The sequence below is a fragment of the Coregonus lavaretus genome, assembly GCF_964263955.1.
Source record: "Coregonus lavaretus genome assembly, chromosome: 17".
Taxonomy (NCBI): Eukaryota; Metazoa; Chordata; class Actinopteri; order Salmoniformes; family Salmonidae; genus Coregonus; species Coregonus lavaretus.
Genome location: NC_140004.1, coordinates 330,826 through 356,884, shown reverse-complemented (window position 1 = coordinate 356,884; position 26,059 = coordinate 330,826). Strand labels below are relative to the sequence as shown.

General features: G+C 41.6%; 1 protein-coding gene across 2 annotated transcripts in view; it reads right to left on the bottom strand.

The window, feature by feature from the left end:
• LOC311144530 (poly(A) RNA polymerase GLD2-like) overlaps positions 1 to 26,059 on the bottom strand; it is a 76,548-nt gene that overhangs the window by 7,286 nt on the left and 43,203 nt on the right. Inside the window, exons 13-15 of one of the 2 annotated variants that reach the window (XM_084180556.1) lie at positions 4,268 to 4,359; positions 3,905 to 3,984; positions 3,709 to 3,794 (exon numbers count right to left, since the gene is read on the bottom strand). In XM_084180556.1, coding sequence (XP_084036682.1) covers positions 3,720 to 3,794; positions 3,905 to 3,984; positions 4,268 to 4,359 — 247 coding nt within the window. In that variant the 3' untranslated portion in view covers positions 3,709 to 3,719. Of the gene's footprint in view, positions 1 to 2,628; positions 3,795 to 3,904; positions 3,985 to 4,267; positions 4,360 to 26,059 lie in introns of those variants that run through there. The other variant, XM_084180555.1, reaches the window with a different exon arrangement.

The following is a 26,059-nucleotide window of genomic DNA, read 5'->3' as shown; positions in this document are numbered from 1 at the left end:
CATGCACAATTGGTGGCTGACTAAATACTTTTTTTCCCCACCTGTATATATTTCTTATTATTATTTCACAGAGGTTACTAGGTCACACATAGCTCAAACCACATTTGTGGCTTGTTTATCAAGTGTTCTTCCTTGCAATAATAAATAGAAAATAACTAATTATTAAAAAAACAGCAAATACTTAGTTGTTTTTTTTATAAAATGAAAATGAAATGTTGTACTATAATGTTATTTACTAACATAATATTATTACTAAAATAGTTTATAAAACTGTTGTAGGCTACCCTACCCTAGAATTAGGGTTATGGCTAGGGTTACTGTCTGTTCAGGGTTAGGGTTAAGGCTAAAATAGGTTATACATAACTTTTAAGGGATATACCTAGAGTTAGGTTGAGGTTTTTTTCAGCAAAAACAGTATGGGTTAATCGCTCTTGCTCCTCCACGTCTGCGGGTACTACATACCTCATTCACGACACTCGCTGGGGTCATAATCTGAGGTAGAAACTGCGTCAGATCTACAAATCAATAAGCTAGACCCATCCATTTGGTTTGCAACTCAGTGAATCTGTGCAGCATACACTCAATTCGAACAGATCAAATTACTCAGCAGCATTTAAAAACTACAAAAAAGTTATTTCTTCAGCCATCTCTGGCACAGTGAGTCACCACAACGTGTACCCAGGCGAACAGTTATATCGTTAACCAAGTAGTCCTATCCTTGATATTATTAAGTTACCGGAGGTAAGCCTTCAAAGTTTACATGGGTAAACCTCATTGCTAACAATAGCAAAGCTGGCATTGTGACACAGAACAATGGGCTGGGAATAGAATGTTCTGATTGCGATTTGGTGCAATGGTGCTCAATAGAACTAATAGTAGCTGGCAGGGTGAAAAATGCCCTAAGATATGGTGTTTTCTTCGTGATGAACATCAAAACTACAGCAAGCTGCTAGGACATACGGTAATATTATGAAACTGGGCTCCATGGCGGATGCAATGAACTAATTTTAATTTGAAAAAAATAATTGTTAAAAATGTCCAGCCTAATCTTATCTTGTGTCATGCCTATAATTTTGTGATTTTGAAATGCATCCACGCTCATAATCATAACCAATGTCAACCCTTGTCAATAATGTTACATAGCTAGTGAGTAAAACTATTTACAGCTGCTGATGTTACACGTTTGCTAAAAAGTTAGAAACGGGAGGCCTGGCACATAGCAACAAGTTAGCTAGCCAACTCCAGTCATGTGCTAACATTTGCTGGTAAACCTAGCTTTAGGTGGCTGGTTGTAACGTTATAGCTTGCTGTTTAGTAGCCATATCTATTACTAAAAAGAGGGTTTTACAATCAAGATACAATAGGATCTCCGATTGTAAAACCTCCATTTCTAGTCATAGATATGGCAACCTGTAGTTGTTTAGCTAACTTAGCTAGCTACCTACCTAAGTTAGCAAACAGAAAAATAATTGTATTTCCCCTCACTGTAACACAGTAGTATTTTAGCCAGGATTACACAATATGGGTTTCAGTAGATAAACTAAAGTTATCTAGCTAGCTAGGTGGCTTGCAGAAAAAATAATTTACTTAGCACCGTAGTTTAGTTTAAGTTTAGTATGTCATCTGTCATCTGCCCCCTTGGTGCTGACATTGGCTGTAGCTGAGCTTCTAGCTAAATCCAACTATTTGTTTTGAATCCTCTTTGCTATATTCCGGTTGAAACATGTATGGTTGAATGTCACCAGGTAGCAAAAAAAAATGCTCCATTTACATTTCGGTCATTTAGCAGACGCTCTTATCCAGAGCGACTTACGGTAGTGATTGCATACATTTTCATACTTTTTTCATACTCCCATCTTCAAATTCATGTTGATTAGAGGAATCACTTGAAGCCATTGTGGTCTGGTCAGTTCTTTCAGTTTTGCCCAAAGGATTGTGTTGTTAGTGTCCGCCTCCCTTTTAAAAAGTCCTGCCTTGGGGGAGGGACGGGGCCGGAGCACGAAGCACCGCCCCACACCAGTTGTAGTCTTTCAGAGACTGGAAAAAATGTGTGAGCTTGTATATTTAGTAATGAATCCGCTGATAGGAATATCTCTGAGATGTCCAATCCCCCCGCCCCACCCCACCCACCCACTACAACAACCTTTCCCTACAGTATCTAAAGCTATGCAAATGTGTTCCCTGTGTGCAACAACACAGAAGGACTTGTAAATAAAATGTCCCCCAAATGGTGGGTCCTGGTTAGAAACAGTAGATTTGTTGACATGGTCATAACACTTCAAAAGCTTTAGGTGGGTCACAGTGCTCTAGTAGCAACATGGATCATGGTCAGTGTGACTTTAAGACTAGAACCCCCTGGCCAGGTTAAATAATGTCCTGACACAACACCCCCTGTAACAAAGGCGCGCACCCACACAGCTATGTCTGACTGACGCCATACCCCTCATGCCAACACTATGCAGACAGTGGTCGTAAAACTAACCTTAAACCAGGCATCTAAAACACAGAAAGAAAAACTAACAGTGTGTGGGCTGCCACAAGGGTATGGGAACCAAGTCTGTGAACACACAAGTCTTCAGCCTTAGAATCACAACAAGTTAACATTTCATTCCAATGAGATACACAATTGTCATCATCATTTATCACTTAAACAATCATTTAAAAGTGTGTACAGTACAAAATGTACAAGTGACAAGGAACAACAAACAAAATATTACCAATAAAAGTTAGACTCATGTCTAGGTGAGAGTAGATTGTCGTGCTGGTCTGTTTAGCAGTTAAACTGAGCACGAGTGACTGTCATTGTTTAGAAGAACTAACCTAGCTCGAAGCTAAATCAGACACAGCGTTGACCTGAACCCAATCATAGGAAAATAAAGGGTTAAAAAAAATGTATCTTAGAGAATTTCCCCACTAACTAATTTGATGTTGAAAAATACAAAAAGCTGTCCATACATCCTGTCATAGCCTAGATTCCAAAATTAATTTATTGGTTGTTATTCACAAAAAAACACTTCAGCAGAGACACTACCTCTCACTAGCGTCAGAGTAACAATGACAATGTTCCATGATGATAACATTCTCATATGCATTCTACCAAGGATTGGAACTTTTGGTGACAACATGGCGCCCAACCACATTGTCAATGTCAAATCTACCTTGGTCATAGATAATCATGGATGAGCTGGAAACATAAGGATGCTGAGAAGCTAAGGTTACAGAGCTGACTTGAAGGTTCTGGGATGTGCTCTTGTACAACAGTTTGACCTTAGATCTTGGTGAGGACAGGTCCCCCCTGGTATGTAAAGAGCAGAGGAACTAGAACACAGTTCAGGGCGAAGCTTCAGACAGATATTTACAGATCTGTGTGTGCAAGGCCAGACATAGAAAGGAGAGAGATGGAGGTGAAAAAAAGAGATTATCAGAGTTTTGTCAGGGTCTGCTTCTCTCTGGGAGGCAGCAGCAATACTTCAGGTCACACACGACACACACTCTCTCTCTCTCTCTCACACCCAGTTTAGCAGCATTCTCATGAGTCCTCTGTGTCCGTGACATTGGCAGGTGAGTCAGGAGAACGTGAAGGGTCTGAATGGGAGGTCTTTGGCATGCTAAAGAAGGAGACGGAGACCGATCAACCCAGCAGACAGACCCAGGACAGACCTGGCTGCCAGACCAGGCAGAGTTCCTCTCTGTACAGCTGAATCATACCCAGTTCCTCCTCATCTCCTCTGGATGGTGTTTCTGACAGGCAGGAAGAAGTTGAGATCCTTCCTCAATTGGAGCACATGCCACGACTAGAGAGAGTTAGAGGGGTGGGGTTAGATTTGGGATGCCTCTCAAATAAAAACGGTGGATTTACAACGTAAAAGAAAAACAACCTCAGTGAAACGTTCCCTTAGTGTACCTCAGTGAACTGTGCTTTGATGGCATCAAACTTGACCTTCTCATGGACCGCCCTGGCTGTGTTGGTGCCATCAAACGGCTCTGAGAGAACAACAACGATGAGACAACATTTCAGTAGGGACAGATACAGCGTTAAAACATTGAAACTGGGATTAACAAGAGCCAGATGTATTGCACAATCATGTTTTCCAGCATCCATCCCTAGCCCCCAGGCTTCAATATAAGAAGATGATCTAAAAGGGGAGACATTACATCATGGTAATAACACAGTTATTACACAGTCACTACACAACTGTGTGGGAGGGGGCTAGGTGTCAGTGCCATAGTTAGCAGTGATTGACTAGTCAGGTCTAGTCTGACCTACCTTCCACACAGATGAACTTGTCTCTCCACTCTAGACTATTTGACTTGGGCAGAGCCTTAGCCTCTCGCACCGAGATCACCTGTTTATCCCACCTGGAACAGAAGAGAGGAAGTGTGTGTGAGACTGAGTAGACATCTGTGTTTGTGTTTGCGTGTGTTTTTCGTGCACTGTATGGCATGGTATGGTATCGTTGGTCTAAACATCAGAGCTCAGTCAGAGTTTCTCTGAGCTTCCATCCAGCAACGCTGTCAAAAGATTACAGGTCAGTTCCCACCTGTTGCTGTCCCTCAGACAGCAACATGGCACCAGAGAGTGAGGGGGTGTGGGAGGGGACTTGTGAGAAAGACAGAGAGAAGAGAGAGGGAAGAGGAGCACCTTTCAGTATGTATCCTTTCTATGCATTCATAAAGCCTCTTTACGAATGCATATGAAGGACACATACCGTAAAGTGCTCCTCTTCCCTCTCTCTCTTTTACATGTCCCCTCCCACACACATTACAACATTCGACATAAGCTGTCGTTAACAGTAATTGACAGTACTTAATAGTCATGAGTAGCCCCGTGTAGCTCAGTTGGTAGAGCATGGCCTTTGCAACCCCAGGGTTGTGGGTTCGATTCCCACGGGGGGCCAGTATGAAAATGTATGCACTCACTAACTGTAAGTCGCTCTGGATAAGAGTGTCTGCTAAATGACTAAAATGTAAATGAGCAATGCCATAAGATGTTACAAAGCTACTTATAAATGGGTGCTCAACCTGTTGTCATGGGCTCTTATGTCATGTGTTCTTAGCTGTTGCTATAACACATCCTGTATGACCATTTATGTCACATGATATTACATGCTACTTAGGAGTCTACATACCAGATGTTATAACAAGGTGTTATAATTACAGTAAATAGTCTGATGGTGTCATAACCATGTCATGCGCCCTTATAGTGTGTACACAGATGCCTGAAGTAAAGTGATATCAATTTGAGGCAACATTAAAATGGTATGAAGTGCTCATACCACAGGTTGATTTGAGAGTGATGTGGATTTTTACATTTATATGGATTTTTTAGATTGGTACATCGCTGTTGCTAGGCATGAACTTAATTAATTCCTCTCACTGTGTGTAAAATGGGCATCTGACCTGTTCAGGCTAAACCCTTTGTCTCTCCTTGGGCATCTTCTTGATTATTTACATCATGACAGGGTGGGAGAGAGGGGTTGGGCTTGGGTATGTTTGAGAGATTGATTGTGGACCTGCCATGTCCACAATCAATCTACATGTCAAGCCAGGGTGAGCCGGGGTTGAACAGAGTTCAAACTGAACATGATTTTGCATGACAAGGCTTGATTGGTCGCACCACCATTGTTTCCAAACTGAATACATACAGTCGTGGTCAAAAGTTTTGAGAATGACACAAGTATTGGTCTCCACAAAGTTTGCTGCCTCAGTGTTGATGATGGCAATTTGCATTTACTACAGAATGTCATGAAGAGTGATCAGATGAATTGCAATTAATTGTAAAGTCCCTCTTTGCCATGAAAATAAACTTAATCCCCAAAAAACATTTCAGCCCTGCCACAAAAGGACCAGCTGCCATCATGTCAGTGATTGTCTCGTTAACACAGGTGAGAGTGTTGACGAGGACAAGGCTGGAGATCGCTCTGTCATGCTGATTGAGTCAGAATAACAGACTGGAAGCTTTAAAAGGAGGGTTGTGCTTGAAATCATTGTTCTTCCTCTGTCAACCGTGGTTACCTGCAAGGAAACATGTGCCGTCATCATTGCTTTGCACAAAAAGGGCTTCACAGGCAAGGATATTGCTGCTAGTAAGATTGCACCTAAATCAACCATTTATCGGATCATCAAGAACTTCAAGGAGAGAGGTTCAATTGTTGTGAAGAAAGCGTCAGGGCGCCCAAGAAAGTCCAGCAAGCGCCAGGACCGTCTCCTAAAGTTGATTCAGCTGTGGGATCGGGGCACCACCAGTGCAGAGCTTGCTCAGGATTGGCAGCAGGCAGGTGTGAGTGCATCTGCACGCACAGTGAGGCGAATACTTTTGGAGGATGGCCTGGTGTCAAGAAGGGCAGCAAAGAAGCCACTTCTCTCCAGGAAAAACATCAGGGACAGACCGATATTCTGCAAAAGGTACAGGGATTGGACTTCTGAGGACTGGGGTAGAGTCATTTTCTCTGATGAATCCCCTTTCCGATTGTTTGGGCCATCCGGAAAACACCTTGTCCGGAGAAGACAAGGTGAGCGCTACCATCAGTCCTGTGTCATGCCAACAGTAAAGCATCCTGAGACCATTAATGTGTGGGGTTGCTTCTCAGCCAAGGGAGTGGGCTCACTCACAATTTTGCCTAAGAACACAGCCATGAATAAAGAATGGTACCAACACATCCTCCGAGAGCAACTTCTCCCAACCATCCAAGAACAGTTTGGTGACGACCAATGCCTTTTCCAGCATGATGGAGCACCTTGCCATAAGGCAAAAGTGATAACTAAGTGGCTCGGGGAACAAAACATCAACATTTTGGGTCCATGGCCAGGAAACTCCCCAGACCTTAATCCCATTGAGAACTTGTGGTCGATCCTCAAGAGGCAGGTGGACAAACAAAAACCCACAACTTCTGACAAACTCCAAGCATTGATTATGCAAGAATGGGCTGCCATCAGTTAGGATGTGGCCCAGAAGTTAATTGACAGCATGCCAGGGCGGATTGCAGAGGTCTTGAAAAAGAAGGGTCAACACTGCAAATATTGACTCTTTGCATAAGCTGAATGTCATTGTCAATGAAAGCCTTTGACACTTATGGAATACTTGTAATTATACTTCAGTGTACCATAGTAACTACTGACATAAAGATCTAAGAACACTGAAGCAGCAAACTTTGTGGAGACCAATACTTGTGTCATTCTCAAAACTTTTGACCACGACTGTAGAGGAGAAGTCAGATTTAGCCACTATCATAAACTAAGGAAGTGGGCGGAGCAGTCAAGAGGTGAAAACTGGTGACAGGTGGTGGTGGAACCAAAGAGGGAGGGGTTAAGATAAAATGTATGTAAAATGACTATATAAACTGAGAGCTGGGAGGTGGAAAAGGAGATGCTCTGCAGACCACTCGACATTGACCTTGTCAATTCCTGCGTCTTCGTCCTGCCTCTTCGTATACTCTGTAGTCGTCACAACATGTTAATCTAGCTGGCAAGTTTGAGCATGCATGTACATCTTGCCTCACATCGTTTTTCATTTTTCTTCAACAGCTGCTGCACCGTGCCTCGCTGAATTTGACACAGCTGTGTTGGAAAGAAAATATTTGGAAGTTGTGGCCTTACAGGTTTGGTGTGATTTGTCTGATTGCCAAATTATTTCCAACATGGCTGAAAAATCTGTGAATATTATAAATAGTGTACTAGAAAACGCATACTCTGTAGTAGCTGCTATGGCAAATAGGCCTACTTTTAAATGTTGCTCCTGTGGCATTTCTCAGAAGAATGTTAAAAGTTATGTAGATCATCAGGTTTTGCACAGACATGAAGCTAATGGTGTATATCCATGTTTTAGTGACTGCAAACGCCTGTTTACCAAGTACAATGTCTTAAAAGCGCATGTTAATTGTAAATCACAAGGCCTCCTGTAGCTCAGTTGGTAGAGCATGGCGCTTGCAACGCCAGGGTTGTGGGTTCTTTTCCCACTGGGGGCCAGTATGGAAAATGTATGCACTCACTAACTGTAAGTCGCTCTGGATAAGAGCATCTGCTAAATGACTAAAATGTAAATGTATCTTTATTCTACAAAAACTTTGGAAATACTTTGGTTCTTTGATCAATATAAGGACGAATTTGCCACAACAAGAGTATCACAGGTAAGACTTTTTATGAAGTACATACCAATAATACTTTTTATACAACAAGTGGGTCTAATCCTGGATGCTGATTGGTTAAAACCATATTCCAGCCGGTGTCTATTCCACAAATTACCACCGGCTAAATCTATGACGTTGAAATGCCTATTTACTCTGTTCCATCTTAATACACTGCTCAAAAACATAAAGGGAACACAAAAACAACACATCCTAGATCTGAATGAATTAAATCATCTTATTAAATACTTTTTTCTTTACATAGTTGAATGTGCTGACAACAAAATCACACAAAAATTATCAATGGAAATCAAATTTATCAACCCATGGAGGTCTGGATTTGGAGTCACCCTCAAAATTAAAGTGGAAAACCACACTACAGGCTGATCCAACTTTGATGTAATGTCCTTAAAACAAGTCAAAATGAGGCTCAGTAGTGTGTGTGGCCTCCACGTGCCTGTATGACCTCCCTACAATGCCTGGGCATGCTCCTGATGAGGTGGCGGATGGTCTCCTGAGAGATCTCCTCCCAGACCTGGACTAAAGCATCCGCCAACTCCTGGACAGTCTGTGGAGCAACGTGGCGTTGGTGGTTGGAGCGAGACATGATGTCCCAGATGTGCTCAATTGGATTAAAGTCTGGGGAACGGGCGGTCCATAGCATCAATGCCTTCCTCTTGCAGGAACTGCTGACACACTCCAGCCACATGAGGTCTAGCATTGTCTTACATTAGGAGGAACCCAGGGCCAACCGCACCAGCATATGGTCTCACAAGCTGTCTGAGGATCTGAGGATCTGAGGATCTCATCTGAGGATCTCATCTCGGTACCTAATGGCAGTCCGGCTACCTCTGGCGAGCACATGGAGGGCTGTGTGGCCCCCCAAATAAATGCCACCCCACACCATGACTGACCCACCGCCAAACCGGTCATGCTGGAGGATGTTGCAGGCAGCAGAACGTTCTCCACGGCGTCTCCAGTGTGAACCTGCTTTAATCTGTGAAGAGCACAGGGCGCCAGTGGCGAATTTGCCAATCTTGGTGTTCTCTGGCAAATGCCAAACGTCCTGCACGGTGTTGGGCTGTAAGCACAACCCCCACCTGTGGACGTCGGGCCCTCATACCACCCTCATGGAGTCTGTTTCTGACCGTTTGAGCAGACACATGCACATTTGTGGCCTGCTGGAGGTCATTTTCCAGGGCTCTGGCAGTGCTCCGCCTGCTCCTCCTTGCACAAAGGCGGAGGTAGCGGTCCTGCTGCTGGGTTGTTGCCCTCCTACGGCCTCCTCCACGTCTCCTGATGTACTGGCCTGTCACTACGCTGACAGACACAGCAAACCTTCTTGCCACAGCTCGAATTGATGTGCCATCCTGGATGAGCTGCACTACCTGAGCCACTTGGGTGGGTTGTAGATGCCGTCTCATGCTACCACTAGAGTGAAAGCACCGCCAGCATTCAAAAGTGACCAAAACATCAGCCAGGAAGCATAGGAACTGAGAAGTGGTCTGTGGTCACCACCTGCAAAACCAGTCCTTTATTGGGGGTGTCTTGCTAATTGCCTATAATTTCCACCTGTTGTCTATTCCATTTGCACAACAGCATGTGAAATGTATTGTCAATCAGTGTTGCTTCCTAAGTGGACAGTTTGATTTCACAGAAGTGTGATTGACTTGGAGTTACATTGGGTTGTTTAAGTGTTCCCTTTATTTTTTTGAGCAGTGTATATACTAGATCAACACTGCAAAAATAATCTAGACATGATCTCTCATTTCTTTTACACTAGCATTTTGTTTTCAATAGCGGAGATTTGCAATAACCTTGCTGTCTGTCTCTCCGACATTTCCAACATTGTTTCAATATTGAAATTCGATCTCCAGCTGTCCTATGGTAATGAACTTGTCGGGAGTCGGGACAAGACAGACAGGCAGCTTTTCTCAGCCAGTCGAAATCATGAATCAGCATAATTTTTATGGATATATACAAAGAAATGTCAATAGAAAAACACGAAATGCAGCTAGTTTGCTGTCATTCCAGCTTCAGTTTGAAGTGATTGTGTTAGCTGTGTATTTGGATCTCTCTTCTGAACAGTGGCCTGGCGAGAGAGCAAATGTTCTTTGCCAGGCGAAATCGCACATCATTAGCTCATTGTCATGGATGTATCCCCCCCAAAAATCAATAAAAAACAGCTTAAACAAATGCAAATGCAGCTACTTTGCTGTTATTCTGGCTGCACTGTTTGATATGACTGTGTTAGCCAAAGTTGGCTAGCTCGCAAGCAAGGGATAAGAACATTGCCAGCCGTCATGGCAAAGGAACATTTAGAATGAATGGGTCGCGTCCATAGATTTAGAACAAAAAGACTTAACAGTTCGGTTCGGTCTCTGGCAACTGAACCGATAGAACGAACGACCAGCCGGTTTGGGTAGCAACCCTAGATTTGTGTCGAGACTATATTTTGTGGAAGGATGAAATAGTATGAATAAATTCATTATTATTTCATTATCATTATTTGAGTGTGTTGGTAACCCGTTGTATAAAAGTGATAATGCCATTGAAGCCGGAGTTTGTAGGATACTGTATGATGTTTTATCGATCATGAACTACGACTTATTATAACACTTTATACCACGGCATTGTTGAATACTCGTTTCTGATTGGCTTGAAGGGCATGCATTCCCTATAACGCACGGTATATCAGCAAGGTGGAATTCAATGGCTATAGTTCATTCTTACATGTTCTATACCAAAAGTATGTGGACACCCCATCAAATTAGTGGATTCGGCTATTTCAGCCGCACCCGTTGCCGACAGGGGAATAAAATCGAGCACACCGCCATGCAATCTCCATAGACAAACATTGGCAATAGAATGGCCCATACTGAAGAGCTCAGTGACTTTCAACTTGACACCATTATAGGATGTCAGTTCGTAAAATGTCTGCCCTGCTAGAGCTGGTCCGGTCAACTGTAAGTGCTGTTATTGTGAAGTGGAAACGTCTTGGAGCAACAACGGCCAAGCCGCGAAGTGGTAGGCAATACAAGCTCACAGAATGGGACCGCTGAGTGCTGAAGCGCGTAAAAATAGTCTGTCCTCGGTTGCAACACTCACTACCGAGTTCCAAACTGCCTCTGGAAGCAGCGTCAGCACAATAACTGTTCGTCGGGAGCTTCATGAAATGGATTTCCATGGATGAGCAGCCGCACACAAGCCTAAAATCACCATGCGCAATGCCAAGCTTCAGCTGGAATGGTGTAAAGCTCGCCGCCATTGGACTCTGGCGCAGTGGAAACGTGTTCTCTGGAGTGGTGAATCACGCTTCACCATCTGACAGTTCGACAGAGTAATCTGGGTTTGGCGGATACCAGGAGAACACTATATGCCCGAATGCATAGTGCCAACTGTAAAGTTTGGTGGAGGAGAAATAATGGTCTGGGGCTGTTTTTCATGGTTCGGGCTAGGCCCCTTAGTTCCAGTGAAGATAAATCTTAACGCTACAGCATACATTGTTATTCTAGACGATTCTGTGCTTAAAACTTTGTCGCAAGAGTTTGGGGTAGGCCCGTTCCTGTTTCACCATGACAATGCCCCTGTCCACAAAGCGAGGCCCATACAGAAATGGTTTGTCGAGATCGGTGTGGAAGAACTTGACTGGCCTGCACAGAGCCCTGACCTCAACCCCATCCAAAACCTTTGGGATTAATTGGAACGCCTACTGCGCCCGACCTACCTAATGCTTGTGGCTGAATGGAAGCAAGTCCCCGCAGCAATGTTCCAACATCTAGTGGAAAGCTATCCCTCTGACATGCACTGTCAACTGTGGGACCTTATATAGACAGGTGTGTGCCTTTCCAAATCATATCCAATCAATTGAATTTACCACAGGTGGACTCCAATCAAGTTGTAGAAACATCAAGGATGATCAATGGAAACAGGATGCACCTGAGCTCAATTCCGAGTCTCATAGCAAAGGGTCGGAATAATTAAGTAAATAAGGTATCTGTTTTTTATTTCTAATAAATGTGTAAACATTTCTAAAAACCTGTTTTCGCTTTGTCATTATGGGGTATTGTGTGTAGATTGATGAGGATTTTTATTTATTTAATCCATTTTAGAATAAGGCTGTAACGTAACAAAATTTGGAAAAGTCAAGGGGTCTGAATACTTTCCGAATGCACTGTATAAAAGAGATAATCAACAAGAGGCTCTATGCATTCTCTGGCAATTAATGCAACTCTGTGGAAGGTCAGTTCCACTCCACTAGCGCGTCGTGGAAAACGCCTTCCACGTCATTATTTATCATAGAATGCATAGCCCCTCGTTGATTATCCCTTACATAGTGCATATTGTATTTTAGCCATACTGGCTTAATATAGTTATTACCCACATTAGGCCCTTTAACGCCATATAACAAAAACTTTATGTAGCACTATTCATCTGTTTCTGTTTGCTTTAAATCATCTGAATTACTTAATTATAATACCCTATAATATATATTTGTAGGCTTTAAGTCAAGTGTGATCATTTTCCAGAGAGACAAAAGCACAACACATTTAGCTACCCTGGTGCAATTATTTGACAGTGTGATATGGTCCTTTTAAGCAAAGCTGTTTAGTATTTCAGTACACAACAAACATAGCTAACGTTCACAGTCAAGTGCATGGAAAATGCCTGTTTGGCCACAAGTCTGCCAGTGCCTACTGCTGCTTTCTAGCAATTTCCCAGCTCTATCAAACCCCTCCCTCTACATAGGCAGTTTAACCGTAACATTCTTGTGTAGAGAGGCAACGTTTTGCCACTAGCCATTCACACCTAAGTAGGACATGAGCACGAGCAACCCCACCAATGGCTAGCTAGCTAGAGGTGGAATTAAAAAGCTTACTCTACAGCATGTCACACATTAACATTATTTTTCACCTAAACTTTAAAACAAAATTACTTTTTACACAATATTAATACACATTATTTAACTACTTTATTATCTATATTTTTTGCTGTAGGTTTGCTGGTTTGCCACCGACTGGCATTGTGTCTCATCTTCATTTACATTTACATTTACATTTTAGTCATTTAGCAGACGCTCTTATCCAGAGCGACTTACAGTTAGTGAATACATATATATTTTTTTTATACTGGCCCCCCGTGGGAATCGAACCCACAACCCTGGCGTTGCAAACGCCATGCTCTATCAACTGAGCTACATCCCTGCCGGCCATTCCCTCCCCTACCCTGGACGACGCTGGGCCAATTGTGCGCCGCCCATGAGTCTCCCGGTCGCGGCCGGCTGCGACAGAGCCTGGATTCGAACCAGGATCTCTAGTGGCACAGTTAGCACTGCGATGCAGTGCTTTAGACCACTGCGCCACTCGAGACCCATGTTATGTTAGTCCCACCCTTCTTCCCATTTCAGAGATATGATTCACTGACAGAAGAGGTCTTAACTTTTCTATGGATCTGCAAACTCTACATTACATTTCACCAATTTGATTCACTGACATAAGGCACATGTCTTTAAAGCAAATATCGCTGAAATCATAAGAATAAGGTTGGGACTTAGAGGCTCGGCACACTTTATGTAAACGTACGATTCGGAGTACAACGCAGTACGTGAATGTCGTTTTTCCTCACAAAATGGGAGGCTCCTTGTAGTACGTAGTCTTGCCTAAGTTGCTTGGAACAGATTTGTTCAGCTCAAATATTATGACGGACAGTGGCGCAGTGGCGGGAGCAGTATCGTGTAGACAATTAAGCTCTGTATTTTACCACCAAACTTGCTTGGCTGAAATGGAACCAGGAAAAAGTTGTTACAGCTCTGGAAAAAATCTACATACAGCTCTGGAAAAAATTAAGAGACTCCTGCAAATGTTTCTTAAATCAGCATCTCTACATGTATGACAGCCATTCCATTCCAGTGTCTGTTGAATTCCAACACAGGCACACCTCATTCTACTGAATTAGGTACTGATTAGGTGATCACCTGAACCTAATCTTATTTAACGAGGAAAAGTATAAAAACCACTGCTGTGGTCATCACTATCCTCTTGCAATAGGACCAGCTGGATGGCAATAACAGTGCTAATAGTACCTCAAAAGTAATATTAATCAAAAAATAACTATTGACAATGCCAAAAGAGTTAAAAAGGAAAGTTTTGAGTGAGGAAAAGAAGGGTTCAATTCTGGCTTTACTGGCAGAGGGATACAGTGAGCGTCAGGTTGCTTCCATCCTTAAAATTTCAAAGACGGCGGTTCATAAGAACAAGGTCAAGCAGCAGACATCGGGGACAACAAAGCTACAGACCGGCAGAGGGCGAAAACGACTCTCTACTGACCAGGATGACCGCCAACTCATTCGAATGTCACTCAACAACCGTAGGATGACATCAAGTGACCTACAAAAAGAATAGCAAATGGAAGCTGGGATGATGTGTGAGGACAGTTCGAAAGAGGCTCCTAGGGGCAGGGCTGAAGTCGTGCAAAGCTAGAAAAAAGCCCTTCATCAATGAGAAGCAAAGAAGAGCCAGGCTGAGGTTTGCAAAAGACCATAAGGATTGAACCGTAGAGGACTGGAGTAAGGTCATCTTCTCTGTGTATTGGTCTGCTCATAGTGAACCACAGTCCGGCATTCATAGCAAATTCTGATACCGCCCGCTAGGTAAAGGGGGCGCACACAAACTTGAATAATGGCGTTGTTTAAGTCGAACGACCAACACACAGTAATATCAGAACTTCTCTGGGCAAGATATTTTTGAAATTTGTTTTTCACAGTTTGTCATCATGCCCGTGTGGTGTTCTGTGCCTGGCTGTGCGAATTACAAACAGGCGCGAAAAATGAGTAATCTTTCTTCATTCAACCTACCAGAGTTTCACCCCGATTCTGCCAGTAGCTTGCGGCGATCAAGAATGATGTGGTGACCAAAGATTAGAGGGACTTTCAGGTTGAACTGATGGGGAATCCATTTCGACGACAGCTGAGAAGTGATGCGATACCAGCGATTTTGTTTTCCTTCACAACAAAACGGAAGATTCTCAATTAGAGGTAACAATGTTAGCTAGCTTGCTAGTCTAGCTGGGTAAGTTAGCTAGCTAACGTTACAGTACTGAACTCTGAAAGCCATCAACTAAATCATATAGCTATCTTTTGGTATACACACTGTCAATCAATTTCTCCTATTCCATGGTAGTCAATGCTAGCTAGCTACATTCAGCAGAGTAAACATATTTGTTTGTTCGTTCTATCTGACTGACGTTAGCTAAAGTAAGCTAGCTAATGTTACCAAATAAAGAGTATCTCAATTTGGTAGCCATCTATCCCACCCTTGTCTGGAAAACACTCTGTTTCTATTGTCGATATAGCTAACTCACTCTCTGTGTGTCGGTAGCTATGATGAATGTGTATAAATCGTCTATGGTTGGTTAGTTGGTTCTCAGCCAGTCTCAGCTAGTTAGCAATTTTGCTACCAATTTAGTGATGCTAGTTAGCTAACAGCAAGCTGACAATATTGAAAATGTCCATGTTAGGTATGCTTAGCTAGCCAGTCTTATAGAGATCAATACAATTAGTGGAAAATCTTTGGAGGGAGCTGAAAGTCCGTATTGCCCAGCAACAGCCCCGAAACCTGAAGGATCTGGAGAAGGTCTGTATGGAGGAGTGGGCCAAAATCCCTGCTGCAGTGTGTGCAAACCTGGTCAAGACCTACAGGAAACGTATGATCTCTGTAATTGCAAACAAAGGTTTCTGTACCAAATATTAAGTTCTGTTTTTCTGATGTATCAAATACTTATGTCATGCAATAAAATGCAAATTAATTACTTAAAAATCATACAAATGTGATTTTCTGGATTTTTGTTTTACAGTTGAAGTGTACCTATGATAAAAATTACAGACCTCTACATGCTTAGTAAGTAGGAAAACCTGCAAAATCGGCAGTGTATCAAATACTTGTTCTCCCCACTGTATCACCAAAGAATCTGGAACGATGCCATAGGATCGGCGTGAAAGAGGTATTACATGGTAATCTTCAAGCTATGGAACTATCAGACCAAAGTCAACATTCTGAAGGCACAGTGGGAAAGGAGATCAAAATCCATGGCCAGTCCATTCGATAAAGGGCTACTATTGACACGAATGTTAGACCGTAAATGTATTGTTGTGTATGAGAGCGATTGAGGTTAGCAGGCGCCAGGCTAACTAGCTAGCCAACTCCAGTCATGTGCTAACGTTTGCTGGTAAACCTAGATTTAGGTGGCTGGTTGTAATGTTGTAGCTTGCTGTTTAGTAGCTAGCCATATATACGACTAAAAAGAGAAGAGGTCTTACAATCGAGATACAAAAGATCTCAGATTGTAAAACCTCTTCCATTTTTAGTCATAGATATAGCTACCGGTATTTCTACACACAATACCCCATAACAACAATGCGAAAACAGGTTTTAAGTCTTTTTTGACCTTATTTACATAAGTATTCAGACCATTTGCTATGAAACTCGAAATTGAGCTCAGGTGCATCCTGTTTCCATTGATCCTCCTTGAGATGTTTCTACAACTTGATTGGAGTCCACCTGTGATCAATTCAATTAATTGGACATAATTTGGAAAGGCACACACACACTATATAAAGGTCCCACAGTTGACAGTGCATGTCAGAGCAAAAACCAAGCCATGAGGTCGAAGGAATTGTCCGTAGAGCCAAACTGAGAAATCGGGGGAGAAGGGCCTTCATCAGGGAAGTGACCAAGAACCCGATGGACACTCTGACAGAGCTCTAGAGTTCCTCTGTGGAGATGGGAGAACCTTGCAGAAGGACAACCATCTCTGCAGCACTCCACCAATCAGGCCTTTATGGTAGAGTTGCCAGACAGAAGCCACTCCTCAGTAAAAAGCACACCAGCCCGCTTGGAGTTTGCCAAAAGGCCCCTAAAGAACTCCCAGACCATGAGAAACAAGATTCTCTGGTCTGATGAAACAAGATTGAACTCTTTGCCCTGAATGCCAAGCGTCACGTCTGGAGGAAACCTTGCACCATCCCTACGGTGAAGCATGATGGTGGCAGCATCATGCTGCGGGGATGTTTTTCAGCGGAAGGGACTTGAAGACTAGTCAGGATCGAGGGAAAGATGAATGGAGCAAAGTACAGAGAAATCCTTCATGAAAACCTGCTCCAGAGTGCTCAGGACCTCAGACTGGGGCGAAGGTTCACCTTCCAACAGAACAAAAACCTTAAGCACAAAGCCAAGACAACGCAGGAGTCTCTGAATGTCCTTGAGTGGCCCAGCCAGAGCCCGGACTTGAACCCAATCAAACATCTCTGGAGAGACCTGAAAATATCAGTGCAGCGACGCTCCCCATCCAACCTGACTGAGCTTGAGAGGATCTGCAGAGAAGAATGGGAGAAACTCCCCAAATACAGGTGTGCCAAGCTTGTAGCGTCATACCCAAGAAGACTCGAGGCTGTTATTGTTGCCAAAGGTGCTTCAACAAAGTACTGAGTAAAGGGTCTGAATACTTATGTGAATGTAATATTTCAGTTTTTTATTTTTAATAAATGTGCAAAAATCTCTAAAAACCTGTTTTTGCTTTGTCATTGTGGGGTATTGTGGGTAGATTGCTGAGGAAAATGTTTTATTTAATATATTTTAGAATAAGGCTGTAACGTAACAAAATGTGGAAAAAGTCAAGGGGTCTGAATACTTTCCGAATGGACTATGTAATGTACACAATAACTATGTATTCATACTTTGACTCTCCCATTTTTATGGAATCCCATTTTTATGTAATGCACACTCCCCTCATACGACTTCTAAAATGTTTTATCAGGTTCTTCAATGATAAGACGGAAAAGACAAGGTTAACTTTGTTTGTATCCAAGTAAAGACCAACAAAATCCAACATATTACATGGAATGTGCTCAGGCTTCATGATGGGGAAAAATAGCATGTGATTCTTGAACACTTAAGAGAGACTGTCAGAATATGTGGTTTTCCTACAAGAGTTACCTTTTAAAAAAGAGAAATTTAATATTTAAAGAGGAGCTGGGTTGAAGAGGCCTATGCTGCCACCTACTGTAGTAACAGCAGAGGTGTAGGCATCCTGATAAATAAGAATACACAATTTTCCCTTACAGTGCCTTCAGAAAGTATTCATACACCTATACTTTTTACACATTTTGTTGTGTTACAACCTGAATTCAAAATTGATTATATATATATATATATATATATATATATGTTTTTTTCTCACCCATCTATACACAATACCCCATAATGACAAAGTGAAAAACATGTTTTTATAAATTTTAGCACATTTATTGAAAATGAAATACAGAAATATCTAATTTACCTAAGTATTCACACCCGTGAGTCAATAAATGCAGCGATTACAGCTGTGAGTCTTTCTGGGTAAGTCTCTAAGAGCTTTGCACACCTGGATTGTATAATATTAGCACATCATTATTTGTACAATTCTTCAAGCTCTCAAGTTGGTTGTTGATCACAGCCCCTTTTAAGTCTTGCCATACATTTTCAAGCCGATTTAAGTCAAAACTGTAACTAGGCCATTCGGGAACATTCAATGTCGTCTTGGTAAGCAACTCCAGTGTAGATTTGGCCTTGTGTTTTAGGTTATATGTCTCCCAGTGTCTGTTGGAAAGCAGACAAACAGGTTTTTCTCTAGGATTTCTCCTGTGCGTAGCTCTATTTCATTTATTTTTTTTCGTAAAAAGAAACTCCCTAGTCCTTGCCAATGACAAGAATACCCATTACATGATGCAGCCACCACCATGCTTGAAAATATGAAGAGTGGTAGTGATGTGTTGTATTTGCCCCAAACATAATGCTTTGTATTCAGGACATAAAGTGCATTTCTTTGCCACATTTTTTTACTTTAGTGCCTTATTGCAAACAGGATGAATGTTTTGAATTTGTTTTATTCTGTACAGTCTTCCTTATTTTCACTCTGTCATTTAGGTTAGTATTGTGGAGTAACTACAATGTTGTTGATCCATCCTCAGTTTTCTCCTATCGCAGCCATTAAACTAACTGTTTTAAAGTCACCATTGGCCTCATGGTGAAATTCTGAGTTGTTTCCTTCCTCTCCGGCAACTTGGTAAGGAAGGACGCCTGTATCTTTGTAGGGACTGAGTATTGATACACCATCCAAAGTGTAATTAATAACTTCACCATGCTCAAAGGGATATTCAATGTCTGATAATGTTTTTTTACCCATCTACCAAAAGGTGCCCTTGTTTGCGAGACATTGGAAAACCTCCCTCGTCTTTGTGGCTGAATCTGTGTTTGAAATTCACTGCTCAACAGGGACTTTACAGATAATTGTTTGTGTGGGGTACAGAGATGAAACAGTAATGACTTGTTAAGCAAATGTTTACTCCTGAACTTATTTAGGCTTGCCATAACAAAGGGGTTGAATACTTTCTGAAGGCACACTGACCAAGGCCATTTTCTAATGCAGAATTGTACCTTACATGGTTAAAAAATACACACAGATTTCATTGTATATCCCACCAGAGGGAAAGCTGGTGATTTTAGATAGCTTGAATTATATACAGTGGAGGAAAAAAAGTATTTAGTCAGCCACCAATTGTGCAAGTTCTCCCACTTAAAAAGATGAGAGGCCTGTACTTTTCATCATAGGTACACGTCAACTAACTTTTTTCTCCAGAAAATCACATTGAAGGATTTTTAATGAATTTATTTCCAAATTATGGTGGAAAATAAGTATTTGGTAACCTACAAACAAGCAAGATTTCTGGCTCTCACAGACCTGTAACTTCTTCTTTAAGAGGCTCGTCTGTCCTCCACTCGTTACCTGTATTAATGGCGCCTGTTTGAACTTGTTATCAGTATAAAAGGTCCACAACCTCAAACAGTCAAACTCCACTATGGCCAAGACCAAAGAGCTGTCAAAGGACACCAGAAACAAAATTGTAGACCTGCACCAGGCTGGGAAGACTGAATATGCAATAGGCAAGCAGCTTGGTTTGAAGAAATCAACTGTGGGAGCAATTATTAGGAAATGGAAGACATACAAGACCACTGATAATCTCCCTCGATCTGGGGCTCCACGCAAGATCTCACCCTGTGGGGTCAAAATGATCACAAGAACGGTGAGCAAAAATCCCAGAACCACACGGGGGGACCTAGTGAATGACCTGCAGAGAGCTGGGACCAAAGTAACAAAGCCTACCACCAGTAACACACTAAGCCGCCAGGGACTCAAATCCTGCAGTGCAAGAAGTGTCGCCCTGCTTAAGCCAGTACATGTCCAGGCCCGTCTGAAGTTTGCTAGAGTGCATTTGGATGATCCAGAAGAGGATTGGGAGAATGTCATATGGTCGGATGAAACCAAAATATAACTTTTTGGTAAAAACTCAACTCGTTGTGTTTGGAGGACAGAGAATGCTGAGTTGCATCCAAAGAACACCATACCTACTGTGAAGCATGGGGGTGGAAACATCATGCTTTGGGGCAGTTTTTCTGCAAAGGGACCAGGACAACTGATCCGTGTAAAGGAAAGAATGAATGGGGCCATGTATCGTGAGATTTCGAGTGAAAACCTCCTTCCATCAGCAAGGGCATTGAAGATGAAACGTGGCTGGGTCTTTCAGCATGACAATGATCCAAAACACACCGCCCGGGCAACGAAGGAGTGGCATCGTAAGAAGCATTTCAAGGTCCTGGAGTGACCTAGCCAGTCTCCAGATCTCAACCCCATAGAAAATCTTTGGAGGGAGTTGAAAGTCTGTGTTGCCCAGCGACAGCCCCAAAACATCACTGCTCTAGAGGAGATCTGCATGGAGGAATGGGCCAAAATACCAGCAACAGTGTGTGAAAACCTTGTGAAGACTTACAGAAAACGTTTGACCTGTGTCATTGCCAACAAAGGGTATATAAAAGTATTGAGAAACGTTTGTTATTGACCAAATACTTATTTTCCACCATAATTTGCAAATAAATTCATTTAAAAAATCCTTCAATGTGATTTTCTGGATTTTATTTTCTCATTTTGTCTGTCATAGTTGACGTGTACCTATGATGAAAATTACAGGCCTCTCTCATCTTTTTAAGTGGAAGAACTTGTACAATTGGTGGCTGACTAAATACTTTTTTCCCCACTGTATTAGATCAAATCCAGACAGGAACTATTATTTTAGCAGGAGACCTAAATCATACATTCGATGAGATTGACAGATGTAGCAATAACAAAGGAAAATTCAAGGAACCTCCAAAGAGGCTGAAAAACTGCATCTCTACAAATATTTTACGGGACACCTGGAGATTACTATTCCCAACTACAAAAGACGATTCCTTTTTTTCTCAAAATAAGTAAAGCTGTTCAAGAATATATATATTTTTTAAACCATTACAAATTTAGACAGAGGACAGAGAAAAGCTGTCCCTCGACATAATTTGGGATGCTTTTAAAACGTACGTTAGGGGAATGATAATCTCATACTTAGCTAAAATTAAATAGTGATTTATTTCTCTTTACATTTTTATTTTAGAAAAAGCCCATAAAAAAATCTTTACAAGCTAAAGAAAAACACATCTGAACTTAAGCAGGAATATGATATTTTACTTTTGAAGAGAGCCAACAACTACAGGTTAAAACTCAAATAAAGCATACTATTTAATAGCAATTAAACCTGGTAAATATCTCTCAGCCCTCACAACTACAACGCGATTAATGACAATTTTAAAAGCATCTATGAAAATCTCTAAATCAGAATTAACCTATAGTTGGACTGATCCTACAACCTTCTTAGACCCTGAAGCAATTATAAGCAGACAAAAAAAGAAAATCACTAAAAACAGAGATCAACCAAAAATAAATAGACTTAAAACATTTGTGTGGAGAAATGCAACAGGAATGGACGGCTTTCCCACATAATTCTATTTAACATTTTGGAACAAAGTAGCACCCCATTTACACATATGACAAGACATATGTCACTCAATTCAGTGCTTCCTAGTCCCATGTATCAAACAGTTAGTTCAGTTACATTAAAACTGGAAAATCTGGAGCAACCCCTGCTGATTACAGACCCATATGTTTAATAAATTGTGACAACAAAATAATAACAAAGCTCATAAGCAATAGAATGGCAAAAGTCTTACCAGACTTGATACATATCAACCAGGGTTTATTAAAAATAGACAAACAAATACAATAGCATGTTTAAGTTTAATACAATACGCAAAAATACAAGATCAAGATTCATCAATAATGGCTGTTGATGCCGAAAAGGCTTTAGACCGTCTTGAATGGCCATATCTACAAAATAAAACGAATTATCTAAATTAATCCTTTAAGTGGACCACAAACTATCAAATACTTAGGATGCTTAATAAGTGACAAACAATACAGATGTGGAAAAAATTAAGAGACCACTAAAAAATGTTTCTTAAATCAGCATCTCTACATGTATGACAGCCATTCCATTCCAGTGTCTGTTGAATTCCAACACAGGCACACCTCATTCTACTGATTAGGTGATCACATGAACTAAATCTTATTTAATGAGGAAAAGTATAAAAACCACTGTTGTGGTCATCACTATCCTCTTGCAATAGGACCAGCTGGATGGCAAAAACAGTGCTAATAGTACCTCAAAAGTAATATGAATCAAAAAATAACTATTGACCATGCCAAAAGAGTTGAAAAGGAAAGTTTTGCGTGAGGAAAAGGGTTACATTCTGGCTTTACTGGCAGAGTGATACAGTGAGCGTCAGGTTGCTTCCATCCTTAAAATTTCAAAGACGGCGGTTCATAAGAAGGTCAAGCAGCAGACATTGGGGACAACAAAGCTACAGACCGGCAGAGGGCGAAAACTACTCTCTACTGACCGGGAAGACCGCCAACTCATTCGAATGTCACTCAACAACCGTAGGATGACATCAAGTGTCCTACAAAAATAATGGCAAACGGCAACTGGGGTGAAGTGCACGGCGAGGACGGTTCGAAACAGGCTCCTAGGGGCAGGGCTGAAGTCGTGCAAAGCTAGAAAAAAGCCCTTCATCAATGAGAAGCAAAGAAGAGCCAGGCTGAGGTTTGCAAAAGACCATAAGGATTGGACCGTAGAGGACTGGAGTAAGGTCATCTTCTCTGATGAGTCCAATTTTCAGCTTTGCCCAACACCTGGTCGTCTAATGGTTAGACGGAGACCTGGAGAGGCCTACAAGCCACAGTGTCTCGCAACCACTGTGAAATTTGGTGGAGGATCAGTGATGATCTGGGGGTGCTTCAGCAAGGCTGGAATCGGGCAAATTTGTCTTTGTGAAGGACGCATGAATCAAGCCACGTACAAGGTTGTCCTGGAAGAAAACTTGCTTCCTTTTGCTCTGACATTGTTCCCCAACTCTGAGGATTGGTTTTTCCAGCAGGACAATGCGCCATGCCACACAGCCAGGTCAATCAAGGTGTGGATGGAGGACCACCAGATCAAGACCCTGTCATTGCCAGCCCAATCTCCAGACCTGAACCCCATTGAAAACTTCTGGAATTTAAATCAAGAGGAAGATGGATGGTCACAAGCCATCAAACAAAGCCGGGCTGCTTGAATTTTTTGCGCCAGGAGTGGCATAAAGTCACCCAACATCAATGTGAAAGACTGGTGGAGCGCATGCCAAGACGCATGAAAGCTGTGATATAAAATCAGGGTTATTCCACCAAATATTGATTACTGAACTCTTCCTAAGTTAAAACATTACTATTGTGTTGTTTAAAAATGAACGTGAACTTATTGTCTTTGCATTATTCGAGATCTGACAACACTGCATCTTTTTTGTTATTTTGACTAGTTGTCATTTTCTGCAAATAAATGCTCTAAATCACTATTTTTATTTGGAATTTTGGATAAATGTCAGTAGTTTATAGAATAAAAAAAAAAATGTTATTTTTACCCAAACACATACCTATAAATAGTAAAACCAGAGAAACTGATAATTTTGCAGTTGTCTCTTAGTTATCTTGATATACAGCTGCGGAAAAGATTCTCATTACTTAACAATATGAAAGCAGATCTAAATTGAACAATCTTCCCATAAATCTTAGAATAGAAAAGTAGAATAAACCTCTTCAGAATGGCATGGCTCTGAAAGTTATATTTATTATTAATATTAATTACAGAGAATTCTTAACAGACTTTATATGGGCAAATAAAACTGAATAAAAAGTCAGAAAATGATATTCATATGATAGTTAAGATATACAAAACCTTGCAGAGAGCTTATCCAACTGACAATCTCTTAGAAAAAAATATAAACTACTTAAGACTTAAAAATAACTGATATTGGCACAAGATGGAGGGAATGTTGGAACATAACTAACGGAATTACAGTTAACGAAAATGCATGCTTAACCTAGCATAAACAAATGTATAGAATTTATTACGAGACAAAATTCAAAAATACTACAGCACAACTACAGAGTCATGTCTTAACGACTCAATAATCCATGCCTTCTGGGAATGCTATAGTCTGAAAGTTATGGGCGGTGTTAGAAAGTTGGCTTTCAGAAGTATTACAATGTAAAAAAAATAAAAATAATGTAATCCGTCTGTCTGCATATTTCAAGACGTGGTATATGAGGGTGCAGGGAGATACCTGATGGGTTGGACGATACTTTTCTCGTCAATCATCTTGAAAAAAAGTATACTTAAAAACTGGAAATCAACCAATCCTCCATCGTTAACACATTGGAAAGATCAAATGCTTTATTATCTAAATGTTGAAAGTGTGTGGGCGACGGAGAGAAACAAAATGGTGCAGTTTGAGGCCATGTGGCGGAGAGTGATACGGGCGCTGGAGATGGGGGTGAGAGCAGTTGGGTCCGGGTAGGGGTGATGTGGATGTTTGTGTGCATCTGTAGGTTGTCGTTTGTGTGTATGTTTTGTATTGTTAAAATCTCAAGAAGAATTATAACAATGACAGCCTGATTAAAATCTTAACTCAAGTGGAGACAAGTTCTTTGAAGCAGTGGATCTGGTGCTATCAGAATTAGAGAGAAGATTAGACCAGGAAGGGACAGGGATATCAGCAAGACAAAAGAAAACCATCATTGACACAGCAAAAGGAAGCACAACTCAACTGGATGCACAGTCCCTGGACTCCCTTCACCTCCCCATGCAGCTAGACACCTCCGCCAGCTGCTCCAACACAAAACATACTCCACGCAGTACTGTCCCAGGAGGTTGCTTTAACTCTGGCCCAACTTCACCCACTAACGTCAGGGCTCTTCAGCAAAGTAGAAATCCTAATCAAACTGTGCCCTTCTTCCGATCTCTGTCGCCGCCTGAAGATGTCGATGCGTAGCACAATGAGCCAGAAAAGGCTGACACACCTGACCCTTGCACATTCACTGTGAAATTCTGGACACATTGCACTTACATTCGCTGATAAGGGCCTTCTTCATCGTCACCACGGAGTGCAAGGCCACTTTTTGCTGGATCGAGGGGAGCGCTTTTCTCCACGATGGCTCGCATAGCTGTCTATGGTCCTGAAACCTTTTATTTTTGTACTCAGTTTTATGAGGCACAATCTTGTTTTTAGTAATTTAGTTACAACACCCCTCTCTCACACACACAAACCCGTTGTAATTTTTCAGTAAAAAGAAATGCGCTCACAGTTCACAACATGCGTTTTTTTCAAACAGCCATGAGTTAAATTAACTTAGGCTGCAGTGATACTGTTACCGAATCTTGTCCTATACTTAGACTACTCATCACATTAGGAATTGTATTTTATTGTTAGTCTGCATATATACATGCTATGCTTTATTATAAAGGTGATTCTCCCCCCCAAAAAAAAACAACAACATATTTGTACGGTCAGCACCCCCTACTGAAAACAACTTCCCGGATCCGGCCCGTATTTTGCCCACCCCTGCCTTATCTACTTTAAAGAACTACTAAAATGTCGATTTTGTCT